General features: G+C 31.4%; 2 protein-coding genes across 5 annotated transcripts in view; one reads left to right on the top strand and one right to left on the bottom strand.

Moving 5' to 3' along the window:
- Positions 1-500, top strand: part of LOC105177935 (elongator complex protein 5) — a gene marked incomplete in the record, with an annotated part of 3,508 nt that extends 3,008 nt beyond the window's left edge. Inside the window, 1 exon segment of the mRNA XM_011101247.2 lies at positions 1-500. Within this exon segment, the coding sequence (XP_011099549.1) occupies positions 1-98 (98 nt within the window).
- LOC105177934 lies at positions 2,498-6,235 on the bottom strand. Of its 4 annotated transcripts, none has more exons than XM_011101246.2 (10): positions 5,865-6,230; positions 5,006-5,101; positions 4,431-4,515; positions 4,136-4,257; positions 3,970-3,994; positions 3,800-3,883; positions 3,672-3,701; positions 3,488-3,593; positions 3,322-3,386; positions 2,498-2,775 (listed from the first exon to the last, which is right to left on the bottom strand). In XM_011101246.2, exons 1-9 carry the CDS (start codon positions 5,955-5,957, stop codon positions 3,323-3,325), a joined length of 705 nt encoding a protein of 234 aa, XP_011099548.1. In that variant the 5' UTR covers positions 5,958-6,230; the 3' UTR covers positions 2,498-2,775; position 3,322. The 4 variants fall into 4 exon arrangements, with proteins under 4 accessions (XP_011099548.1, XP_020554607.1, XP_020554608.1 ...); XM_020698948.1 differs by having other exon boundaries at positions 5,011-5,101; positions 5,865-6,002; XM_020698949.1 differs by having other exon boundaries at positions 5,026-5,101; positions 5,865-6,002.

Genomic DNA, 12,828 nt, shown 5'->3' with positions numbered 1-12,828 from the left:
AAGTGGACTCTAACAGAGGCGAGATCATATATTTTCGTGATTCAGATGATGAGATGCCTGACTCAGATGAAGACCCTGATGATGATCTGGACATATGATTCTCCAGGTTTCTTTTGCATTACAGAGATTGCAGGAGTAGCTTATTCAATGGAAATTGGACTGTCTGCTTGTCGGGCTATCAAATCCAGAACGTTTTAACTGAAGCAACAAGTTTGATGTAGGAATGCTCTGATCGACTGCTCGTTCAAATTCTTTCAACTACAGTAGTTCTCTGGAACACTTGGACACCATGCGACATGACCGTATGCTGAGTTTCAGGTCATCATTGTTTATCATTACCGTAAATCTGTAGTGTTTCCTCTCAAGAGAATTATAAACACTAGTTCATCAACCTATTGTAAGGTTTGGCTAAGCGTTAATGTCTTGTATGATTTATCATGTTAAATAACGTTGTATTACCTGTTCTACATATGATTAGATAGGCAGTCTTGAGTTTCTTATGTAATATGTCAACTTGGTTAAAATTTTCGAGCCGCAGACAATCAGCTCAAGTTGTTTACCAATCATGAATTCAAAGTATTTGTTGTAGCTAGAACGGCAACAGAGCAAATATGGCCTACTAATAGCTATTGAAAAATAAATGAGTTTGTCATTAATATCTATATTTTTTAACACTAAAATTTTAAATTTCACTAATTACTAAAAGACAATAAAGTGAAATATTACAAAAAAGAGAGAAAATCACAAATGTTGAAGAAATATGTGCAATTGATAATAACCGCATGATTACTAATGCCAAATTGCCTCATGTATGTATAGAGGTATTGAGAGTTTTAAATTAAGTAATGTTCACTTTCTACCTCAACTTAAGTAATATTTTCCTAATGAATTTTCATTATGGTAAATTATCTCATTCTTCTTTTGAATAATATTTGATAATTTCTTCAAATGTCAATTTTCAAATTTTAACAATGTTCGAGTCCAAACAAAACTAGAAATCAACTTTGAAAGGTGTCATAAATATTGTTTCTGAGGAAAAATTGGGATCTCATGAGATAATTTACCAAGATGGAGAAATATTAAAAATATCTAATTGGGCGGGTTTCAATTTCATTTTCGTCTAAAATGAAACGAAAAAATAACCATATAAAGTTAAAAAGACAAAAAAATGTATATTTTGTATTATTTGCTCTATTAGCCATATACATCATTTCTCTCCAATACTTTTATCATTTCTTGATAACACTGATGACATTTGAATTTAATATTTATATTTGAGGACATTGATAGTCATTTTTGTTTTATTAGATTGAATAGTTTAGAGTAAACTAAAAATACTTATTTTGATGCATATTTTATTAATAAAAATATTTTATTCTTATTAGATGAATACTTTTATTAATAAATTTTTTGAAAAATTTTATATACTAAAAATTATTTTAGTATAATATTAATTTATTTATTATCTAATACAAAATAAAAAAAATTAATTAATATGTAAAAATTATTTTTTTTCTTCTCAATCTATTGTGCTTGTACCAAATATTTATGCCCATTCCAATACCAAACGACTTAAAAAAACTTACTAAACTTTCCCCCAACTCTCGCTTCTTAGAACAAAACAAATCCTAGCCTAGAAAACTCTCACCCTCCCCCTACATATATATATATAGAATGAGATTTCCCAACCTAAGTAATGTTTTTCCATGTGATTTATTTCCATTTTAGAAATAATTTTTGATAACCAGTTCAACATCAATTTTCAAATCTTTGAAAATAGATATTTGAACAAGTTATCAAAAATTATTCGAAAGGAAAATTCAGTACTTCTTCAAAACGAAACTTCGTCAAGAAAACATTACTATGGTTGATAAAAAGACTTTACTCCTCCCTCACATACATATAGGATGAGTTTTCTCACAAAAGTAATGATTTCTCGATGTGGGATAATTAGATATTTCATGTAAACCTCAATCTTGGCAGATTATCTCATTAAGATCTCATTTCTTAGGTATAATTTTTCTATAAAACCTTCAAAGTCGATTCTCAATTCTGTTTGAACTCCAACATTATCAACATTCGGAAATTGACATTTGAAGGAATTAAAAAAAGTTATTCAAAAGAAAAATGAAATAATTCACCAAGAATAAAATCCCACTAAAATCTTTTACTTAAATTCAGAAATCTCTTCCTCCCTCTCACATATATTTACATATAATATAGGATGGCATTTCTCAATGTAAGTAATGTTTTTTCAACGTGTGATAATTAACAACACAATCAACATTGTCAAAATTTAAAATTGATATTTGAACAAGTTATCAAAGATAGTTCAAATGAAAAGTACAAGAATTTATGGGTAAACAACTCATTATCCCTTACATATATATAGGATGAGATTTCTTAATTTAGTAATGGTTTTTTCCCTGTGTGCGATAATTAGTCATATTCCAACACATTAACAAGTCTTGCTGCAGTGCACAATCTGTTCTCAATGTTGAAAGGTTTAGCGGATGTCCTGCATTACCCCATTTGAATCCGACCAGAGTCTAACGTAAGTTCTATCATTTACAATGATAGCAACAGCTGCAATAAAACAGAGATGTCTATCTGAGGATTGAAAGAATGTTGCCCTGCGGCCAAAAATGAATTTTGACATATAATTTCCTGTATACAATTCAGACTATTTGAAACAATGAGAAGAAAAATGGAAGTTGGTGATGATCTTGCTCTCTTGACTCCTCAGTATGCATCCCAAGTCCATGATTTTTAACCCTGAGGATAAAACAGGATGTGAGAACCAAAACATCCAACACTCCAACATCGATTTTCTTCAAAACTAGAAAGAGCAACCTTGGCAGGAATTCTTCAGATAAAGTGGCAAATAACAATGCGATTAGCAAAAGGATAGACTGCTTGCCACATTCCATGTTAGTGACGTTTGAACGTATATTTCGCAGTCGGTAAATATGTTGCAACACTGAGGAAAAACTATTCATTACGGCCAAGACTGAAATCTCATTACATATTTATATTTGTTTTCATCCATATTCGCTGTTTCCTGATCTTTTAATCAATAACCACCGCATGCAGCAATAGTTCATCGAATTGATTGCTATTTCCATCAAGAAGAAATTATGTCTTAGTTCCTATAACAAAGAAATTCTATGGTTCGTCGTCTGATCTGTGTGTCATAGGTTTCCACTTTCCAGCCGAACATGTTTTACCGTATCCAAATATTACCACTGATTTTGTGGTTCGCAAGTAATGTATAGTAAAACTCACCCTACCAACAACAATACGGAACAATGCATAAAGTACCTCAAGACAAGATGACAAGTCCGAGATATATTGCTGCGCAGAGAAATATGAAGGATATCATTCCCCTGCAAGAAGGTTTCACCGGTAAGTACAACTGCGAGCAGACTATGTGCGACCTTTAAAACCTTGAACATAGTCTGGGATTGAAGGGTTCATATATGCATACCAAATGACTCCCCATCCGACACCATTACAAGGGCAGGGGCAAAGTTCTGCAAACTTCTCTGCGTCACTGGAGTGAACCCTTCGAGATATCAAATCATCGTATATATCTGCATCATAAGATATAATCATATCACGCCTGCTATAAAGTGACTTTCTTCACTTTGTAATGAAGGTGGAGTTCGTACCATAGACTGAAAACAAACTATTCATAACACCTGTCATTCAGACAACATTGCATAAGCAACATGAAAAGAATCTAATGAAATGAAGCTTCATAGTACAGAAGTAAAAGCATATAAGGACAAGCCTGTACCAATGAAGAGAATAAGGTAGCGAAGAATACGGGCTTTGGTTGTTTCTTGCAAAACCCAGATGACAGCAATAAAAATTACAAATCCTGGAAAGAACATTATGGGAGAAATTAAGATCTTGAACTGTTAAAAGTTTTACTGCATGTCAAGTGCGAGAGTGATAATAACTTACCGATACAAAGGCCTCGGAGTGTCCACTGTTGAACATCAAAGGAAGTTAAGAAGATAAGACATAAAAAATAACATATAACTCCAGACCATTCCGAGTTGTACTCCGTACATGCTCCATATGTGAAAATGCAATACTAAATACAGGAACTATTTTCTTGTATTCTTACATTTTTTGCAATGAAGAGGACAATAAGAAGGGAAAGTATTAGACAACCGGCAGCAATCCTTGAGGTGAGAAGATTTGTAGATGCAAGTATGAGAGCCATACCCCAAAATGATGAACCGAGATCTGTAATAGGAACCGGAATTATAAATCAACATGTAATCTCAGAGACAAGATCAGAAACGAAGAGGATGAAGAAGGGGCACGGCAATTAAGATTGTTACTTGAGGGAAACTAGAGAATGAGAAGGAAGCAACATGCTAAGAAAGAAGGAAATTTTTGAAGAAATAGATTATTACATCCAGCCGGCAAGATCAACCAATACACACCACCACGTGTTTGAGTCATGCCACCTTCATCAGCATGCACTTGCATGCCCTCTACCTACATGTACCAGGAGATCAGACTCATAAGAATAGAGCTTAATAAACAAGAACAGTCACAACGGCATGTTCGGGTTAAATGGATTATATGTTACTTGAAAGATGTATGTTCCAATGAGGCCCAAGTTTTTTTGAACAAGAATTCTCTAGTGTCAAGTAAATAGAGCTCATAATGAGTCACTCTGAAGCAACTGCAATATGTAACTTTCAAAAAACACTCTCTGAGACAATTTAGGACGTCAAAGTCATATTCCGTTGATTACTTACCTAGATGACCAAACAGGTACACAGCAAATCCGTATTTATTATATGTGAAAACTTACAGTATTCGCATTTTACATGAACATAACCAATATCCGACGAAACAAATTTAAGACAATATAAAGTCAGTCGAGGAATTAAATACACGACAAGTATACTTGAACTTCAACATATCAGAAGAAGGCTTTAAGCCCATTTACAGAAAAAATATCAAGCAAAAATCTTTCTACCTCACCACATGTAAGCTTACAAGCGATTGCATGGCTTGCTTCATGAAGAAACACAGTGATGAGCTTAAAAGGCGTCAGTAGAAATGTCCTCCATAACTGTCAGTCATCACATAATTAAATCAGTTAAAAAGAGAAAATTTGAGGAGCTATTTCACAAAAAATAGCTCACTAAAATATGCAAAACATGATGGATGTCTTAAAGTTAACAGTTGATACATTATACTTAACAGGACTCGGCCAAAAGAAGAATCTCCCACTACCGTATACTTGAGACCTCCGATCCGAAACCAGAACTATGTTTTGTAACATTTTTTCAAGAAAAATGCGGAGATCTCTAAACTAACTTGATTGAACAGTTTAAGCACAGCCTCATTTCTATAAAAGCCTATCTTTGACGAGCTTTCGTCTGGCAAATGCAGATCAAGAAAAGAGTAGGTTGTGGCCTCCTACTTTACATTCTTGTTTCTAATTTAACCAAGCTAAAATTGGAGCTAAGTATATGCATTTGAACTACTTTCAAGCATGGTTTACTTCGTCAGCATTGACATCAATTTAAATCAATATGAATGTCAAAACAGGCTCAGTTCACCAATACAGTGCTAATTTTACTGAGACACCGCCCAGTTTCCTCTGCCTAAGATTAGCTGCCTTCCCCCTTAAGACAAGTGGAAGAACCCACTGAAATGTAAGACAAAGCTGCACAAACTACAAAAGGAGCAAGCAAAATCTCAAGTGCAGAATACATACATTTGCATAAAGCCCTCTAATTTAACTGAATCTGCAGCAAAAACTAACACGAACACACAAGAAACTGCTCTAAGAGGACCAGACAAGACCACACAAAGGAGCAAAGACTTACAGCTAAAATGACAACAGTGAAGATGCCAATGGTGGCAAGAAACACTACTTGTTCATGCTGACAACAGTTCTTCAGCTCCCAGTTCGGATTCATCCCTCCAAAAATAGAAAAGAAGAAAAGAAATCCCAAAGAAGCAGTCGGAAAATCTAGAATCTTGAACGAAGAGAAAGAACTATGAAGCTAGGAATTCAAGAATCAAGAACCCAAATGGAAAAGATAAAAAAGAAAAAAAAATGTATATTTTTCCTCTGAATTCAAGACCTTATAAGCTGTTTGAAAAGTTCGGGATTACGAGGAAGCAAGCAGAGCTGGTGTCCTAACGGGCACGACGCGGTTATGGTATGGTATTGATTGCTGCCGAATCAGTTAATCTGTAGCAGAATCAAACTGACCTTTGTCGTCTACTGTAGACTTTTTGGTCCGTCAGTCAGTGTCTTTTCCGTTAAAAAAAAGTAAAAAAGGCCGGTTCCTTGTTCATGTTCTTCGCCTGATACGGGCTTTAGTATCATTTTGGGCCTTTACTCCAAACCCTACATAAGCCCAAGTTTTGTACCCTTCATTAGTGGGCTGGCCCATATTGCCACAATGGACAAAATTAGGCTTGTGATTCTTTGTTTTGGAGGCTGTGGAAATTCAAAGGTATGCAAATATATATGGATATATTATAGGGTAAGTTACCACATAATTATAAATACTTTATTATTACTTAAAAAATTATAAATAATTTTATTGAATAAAAAATAATTATATAGTTCTTAAACATTGAGTTAGATATTACTATTTTATTCTTATTAATTTTATATTTTTTAAATAAGAGGAATTTGAAAAATATTTTAAAAAAAAATTGAGTGTGAGTAAAATAAATGACTCATAGAGCATATTAGCCCATAAAATATTTCCAAAAAAAATAATAATAAATATGTAAAATTATAATTGGTAATTTAAAAGAATATATTGGTCAGTCACCAAAAAATTTAAGATGAAAACCCGATGAAGGCTTATGGAATGGAATGGTGAACTCGTTCTTAAATAGACATTAAAATTAGCGGGTATTTGTAACTTCTCAAATAATAAGGATGTATTTATAATTATGTAAAATATCATAAAGCTACTAGTAGTTTGACCTATACATATTGCAAAGTTTTTGATAATTTTTTAGAAAATAAATTTGTATAAGATCCAAAAATAAGATTTTAGAAGTTTATAAATTCCTTCAGAAAAAAGCAAAAAGTTCTTAACTTAGGAAAAAATGAAAGCAACCCCCTTGTGATATCCAAATGAGCAAATTTTCCCCTTATGAGAAAATAAATAGCGATTTACCTCCTTATATTTTTTAAAATACAACAATATATCCCCCTATGCTTTTTAAAATGAAGCAATTTACCTCCTCCTTATACAGGGAGGTAAATTGCTTCATTTTAAAAAGTATAGGGAGACAAATTGCTATAATCTTTTAATATGCTCATTTTCAATATCACAAATAGATAAATTACTATTCACCCCTTATTTTTATAATCTTGAACAGTTGTTTAATTTTTTTCAAATTAATTAAAATTTTGGAATCACTAACATACTATAGGATTCGTAATCTTATTTTATCGAAACACTTTAATAACTTAATTTTAATAATATTAAATATTTTATAAATTTTAAAAATATCTTATAATATGTTTGAGATAAGTTCAACCAAACAGCCTTAGTGGGTTCTTGTCCATCTGAAAATTATGTTACATACTTTACATATATAGATGTAAAGATTGTGTCCAATGGACTCCTACCAGTCTAATTTGCCCCCCTTTTCTTTCTTTTGTTTTTTCTTTTAATGTCCGCGCGCCCCATTATGCACTTATTTTCGTTAGTGTTTGAAGAAAACTTAGCGATTAGGATCAATTTTATTTAAAACTGACAAATTCAGAGATCAAAAATGTAACTCGCGTAACAAGAGGGACCAAAATCGTCTTAGCAATATTATTAAGGGACAAAAAATATAATTTGAGTGGGAGTAAGACATAAATTTATTTTCATTGAATAGAGCAATAAAAACAATTTATTTCTTGAAAATGAATATAAATGTGAGTGTATTAGGCAATGGATGCCTGTTTGTTTCCCTTACTGTATAAGATGTGATGGGCAAAGTGTTTAATTGTTCATGTCAGAAGAAATTAAGGTATTGTTGAAGTGAAATATTACCAAACAATTCTGCACCACCCAATTTAATAATTAATTTTCTTCCTTTTTTTTTTTTTTGGCAATTAGCTTTTTATCTGTTTATCTCAAAAACTTTGAATTATTGCTTCTGGCATTTAAGAATACTAGAGCCATTTATTTAAAAAATATTACTTCAATCATTGTTTTTTTTTATATATTTTATTATTAAAAATAATAGTTACATCATAAGCTTAATATATCAATTAAACTTCAATACATCCCTTTATAACATTCAATATATAATAAGTTTATGTAAAATAAGATTGATTCAAATTCTACAATCATGCTTAAAATTATCAGAATATAAAAATTTCAAGTTAGAAAATATTGAGTTTCATAATTTATTTTTCATGCATTTAAATTTTGTTTGAAAATAATATTAGTATTCAAACACAAACAAGTTGAACTGAAGAGACGTGATTGGAGTCGTAAGTCTAAACTTTACAATTATATAATATTACGTATCAATTCATAATAATTTTTCATATTCAACTTTTATATATTAATATAATTTTTTCATATTCAACTTTAATTTATTAATATGTATGTACAAAATAATATAGCAAATTGTTTCTAATGGAGAAAAAAATGTGATATTTTGAGAAAAGGACATTGAAGTGGAAGATGGTACATGTTGTTATGAGTCACTTCTTTAGGTGTTTGGTCACATGGGCAAGTGGCCTTTGAAGAGATAGAAAATTAAATGGATTTCATTAGTGAAAAAAAGTGTAGTATTGGTACCATCTGTAAATTATTTGAGTCGAATCGAATATATTATTGTGCAAATTTATTTTAATTATTATTATATTTGAATTTAATTTAATTATTATTCTAATCGAGCTCAAATGAGCTTTAGTTGAATCATAACGCAAGTCGAGCTCGAGTATTAATGGAATCGAACTCGAGCCAAGCTCAAAAGTTTACCGACTTTTTTTTTGTTCAAATTTGATTTATTAAGTTTAATAAGTGTAGTTCAAACGAGTTTTTATCGATCAATTTTAATCGAACATCGAATAATTTGATTATTATTTCAGCCCTAACTATATCCTCTAAATTCATGAACCCTTCTGCCCCTTTTTGCTCACCAAATAATACCATGGTAGCTGAAAAAGTAGTACCTCCTTAAGTGAATGTGGTGCGTGTGGTGGAGGGGCCCCTTTAGTTTGGATAACTTATCTCATAGTTTCGGCAGTAACATGCAAAAACGTGTTACAACACCAGAAATGCGCTCATAGGTCTCAATTTTGATCACAAACGATGTTGTTTTCAGAAGGACGCTTTTTAAAATAAAAAACAAATCATGTGGGATAAAAAATGGACTGTGGAAGACGGGCTCCACCCATACAAACATACCCCAATAAGTAGATAGATACGGAAAATTTTTATTCAAATTAAATTTGATAAATCAAAATAATTACATAATAAATATAATATACATAATATGTGATTGATCATTTTTTTTAAATTGTACATCAATTATATAATAAATATATTATATTTATTATATAATTAATTTAAATTTGACAAAAACCGATGAGATTGAGAAGTTACCGATGAATAGATTTTTTGAGTCATTAGATCATATATGTCGATATTAATTGTGGGCCACTCTTTGTGTAATGGTTTGGGCCCCCTTTTAGTTTGTGTACTTGCTGGATCTATCTCCTTTTTCTCTGGATGCATCAGCCAATAAACTAATATTTGACCCCATTTGAACTTTTAATTATCTTTTTTAATTATATCTTTAAGTTAACCAAGAAAAATAAAAGTTTAGTAATACTAAAATTATTAAAGTAATTAATCTATAAGTTAGTCATACAATTTTAAAAAGTTTAACTTCACAATTTAGAATATACATCTGTTATTTTGTGACAGGTGAAGTATTACTTATTTTTTCTTTCAATATAGGTATATGTATTTTGTCTTCGAAAAAAATATAATTTTTTTAATGAAATTAAAACACGTTAAAAACTGTAAACTAGTGAAAAAGTATTTTCATAAATAAATCGATACTTTTTAATGATTTTTTTGTTCCTACTATTTTATGTATATTTAAAAAATGCCCATCTCCATAATGACTCAAATTTACCCTCTTATAAGGGCGATTAGATAATTTATGGTAATATACCAATTTTTTTTAAAGTTATGATTATTGACATGTGTAAAAAATGCACTTATGGAATAAATGATATAAGCAAAAACTACAGTATTGGGCCCACTTGGAGTGTGAAGTGGTGAACTAAGTGCTAGAAGGTAAAAATGATTAAATGAGTGAAGAAAAGAGTGTTGTTGCTCCATTTTGTATAAATGGAGAGATTGATACGAAATTAAAGCTCTAACTACAAAATTACAATGTTCTTTTAAGCTAACATTGTAGCGAAAAGATAAGAATTATAGTAGGTAGATTCAAAGTGTAAAACATGTGAACGTGTCATTCTAATCGTATGAATGGCCGTCTCCTACTAAAAGAGCACTCTATTTATAAGCAACCACAAGGTTGTTGGAGAAGGTCGCGAATTTAGGGGAACATGGACTCATAGTTGCAAGATAATGCTGGATTTTCCTCAAATTTGATGTAGAGTCCCCAACGAATTTGAGGGAAGCTAAGGGAAACCCTACTGGATTTGGGGGACTATTGGAGTTTATTATGTATCTGCTGGGGACAAGGATGCTCCTTCTCGAATTTTCATGAAGGTGGTTGAAGAGTCTTCTCCACAGCTGGAGTCCAAGTCTGCTAAGGCTTATAGTACGTTTCCCTAGGAGCACCACGTGACCTTGAGGGGTTGATGATCCTAATCTGCATTTGTGAAGGGGACCTCCATAGGCCCTACGTGGCCTTTACCTAAGACCTCGTGGGGCCCATGTAGAGGACCTTTGAGTTTGTTTCGAAGATTTTAAGTCTCTAAGCCTCATGGTGGGCTTATGAGGTCTTCTTAGATCAAGACTCTCTTCAACTTGTCCCAACTGAAATTCTATTTTCTGGTGGACGTCTATTTATCCCCTTGGACCTTTTCCGAATTGGGCACTCTGGATAACACTATGGGTCTTATATTTTTTTTCTACTTTTCGGACTATTTGTGCTTCTTTGGGCAAATCTATTTTATATAAATCAATTATTATTTCCAAGTACTCCTATTTTTTACATTCTTACTTATCTATTTTCCCCCCCAAAATTAAGTATTCGAAAAGTCTGAGTTTTGCCAAACACCCCAACATATAATCTCTCCAACTCCAAATGTCCTTACATCTTCCTTTTTGAGCATTAATTTCTCATTTATCTAAAATTAGTTTTCAAGATTAAATACACCACATTTATTTCAAAAACTCAAAATAATCACATTTTGAAATTTACTTAAATTGTTGAATTCCAACTAATTTTTACAGCCCAACAGTTTGAGATTAGAATTCTTTACAGAAGATTTTATGTTCGAATTTGAATGTATATCTTAAAAAATAAAAATAAAAATAAAAGAGCATTGACAGTAGAGAATTATTTTGGTTTGTTTGAAGCACATGTGCGTCCTCTTATTATGTCCCGTTCCTGCACTATACCAAAAACATGTCTTCCTCCTTACTTTGTCCCCCACCTCAACCTACCGCCACGTGTCATTCTTGGATCCATCACTTCATTCATAACTTTATTACACGCATGGTAAAAAATCTCGTATTCGAGTGTGTTGAATCAAATTATGTCAAAACCCAATTTTTAATGTTTTTAGAATCATAATTTAATGATTTCGACTCAATTTTTTTTAATAAAATATCTACGTTTACATATGTTGGATGTATGAATGTAAAAAAATAAAAAACTAAAAAAACCTTGGCATCTATGATTTATGGGATAACTATGGGGTGTATTTAAAGAAAAGGGTAAGGTACGTTGATCTAATTCAATGGAGACCTGCATTGTGAAAACTTTAGTGATAATTTAGAAATTCAATCAATATTTCATTATATCATCCACATTCAATGCAATTAAAAAGAAAATAACATACTATAACAAATTTACATAAAGTGGTAATTACTCACACTTACGAAACTTGATATGAGTTCCACCTCATCAGCCCGAAAGTTATTAAAATACCCTAAATGAAAAAGGGAAATTATAGTCACTTTTATCGATATTTGACATAATTACGAGTACTTGTTAGTTATTTAAAAATTACAAATACCCTCTAATCTTAACGTTCATCTAATAGTAAGCCTATTCATTAGCCTCTTCCAGATTTTTACTCAAATTTTATGGTGATCAGACCAAAATGTTATTTTTAATTATAATTTTATATATACTTTGAAATTTTCTAAAATATTTTAATGAACTAATATTCTGTATGGAACTTTTATTATGCCCACCCTCCAATTTTCTTTTATATTTTTTAGAAAATTTCAACAAGGGTAAAATAGTAATGTACACTTCATCATTTAGGAGTTATATAATGAGGGATATACTTGTAGTTTTTCAAACAACAAAGAGTATCTGTAGTTATACTAAACCTTAACTCCCTATGTCGCCTGAAATACCTATCAACAGCAAAATTTCTTACTAAAATGAGGTGCAGTTGAACCAAAACAACTATAAAGCAAGTATACTATATAATTGATTATTTTTTTAAAATTATACATTAATCACACCATATATATATATTATACTTTTCATATAATTGAATTAATTTCAACCAAAATTGATATAAATTAAAATTTCCCCATCAACAGTTACTTTTCTGAAAGGGCAGTGTGACTGATGTCCACTTTTAGT

Source organism: Sesamum indicum, linkage group LG15 (genome assembly GCF_000512975.1).
Source record: "Sesamum indicum cultivar Zhongzhi No. 13 linkage group LG15, S_indicum_v1.0, whole genome shotgun sequence".
Classification (NCBI taxonomy): Eukaryota; Viridiplantae; Streptophyta; class Magnoliopsida; order Lamiales; family Pedaliaceae; genus Sesamum; species Sesamum indicum.
Note: the sequence above shows the minus strand (reverse complement) of the source record. Positions and strands in the feature narration are given on the sequence as shown.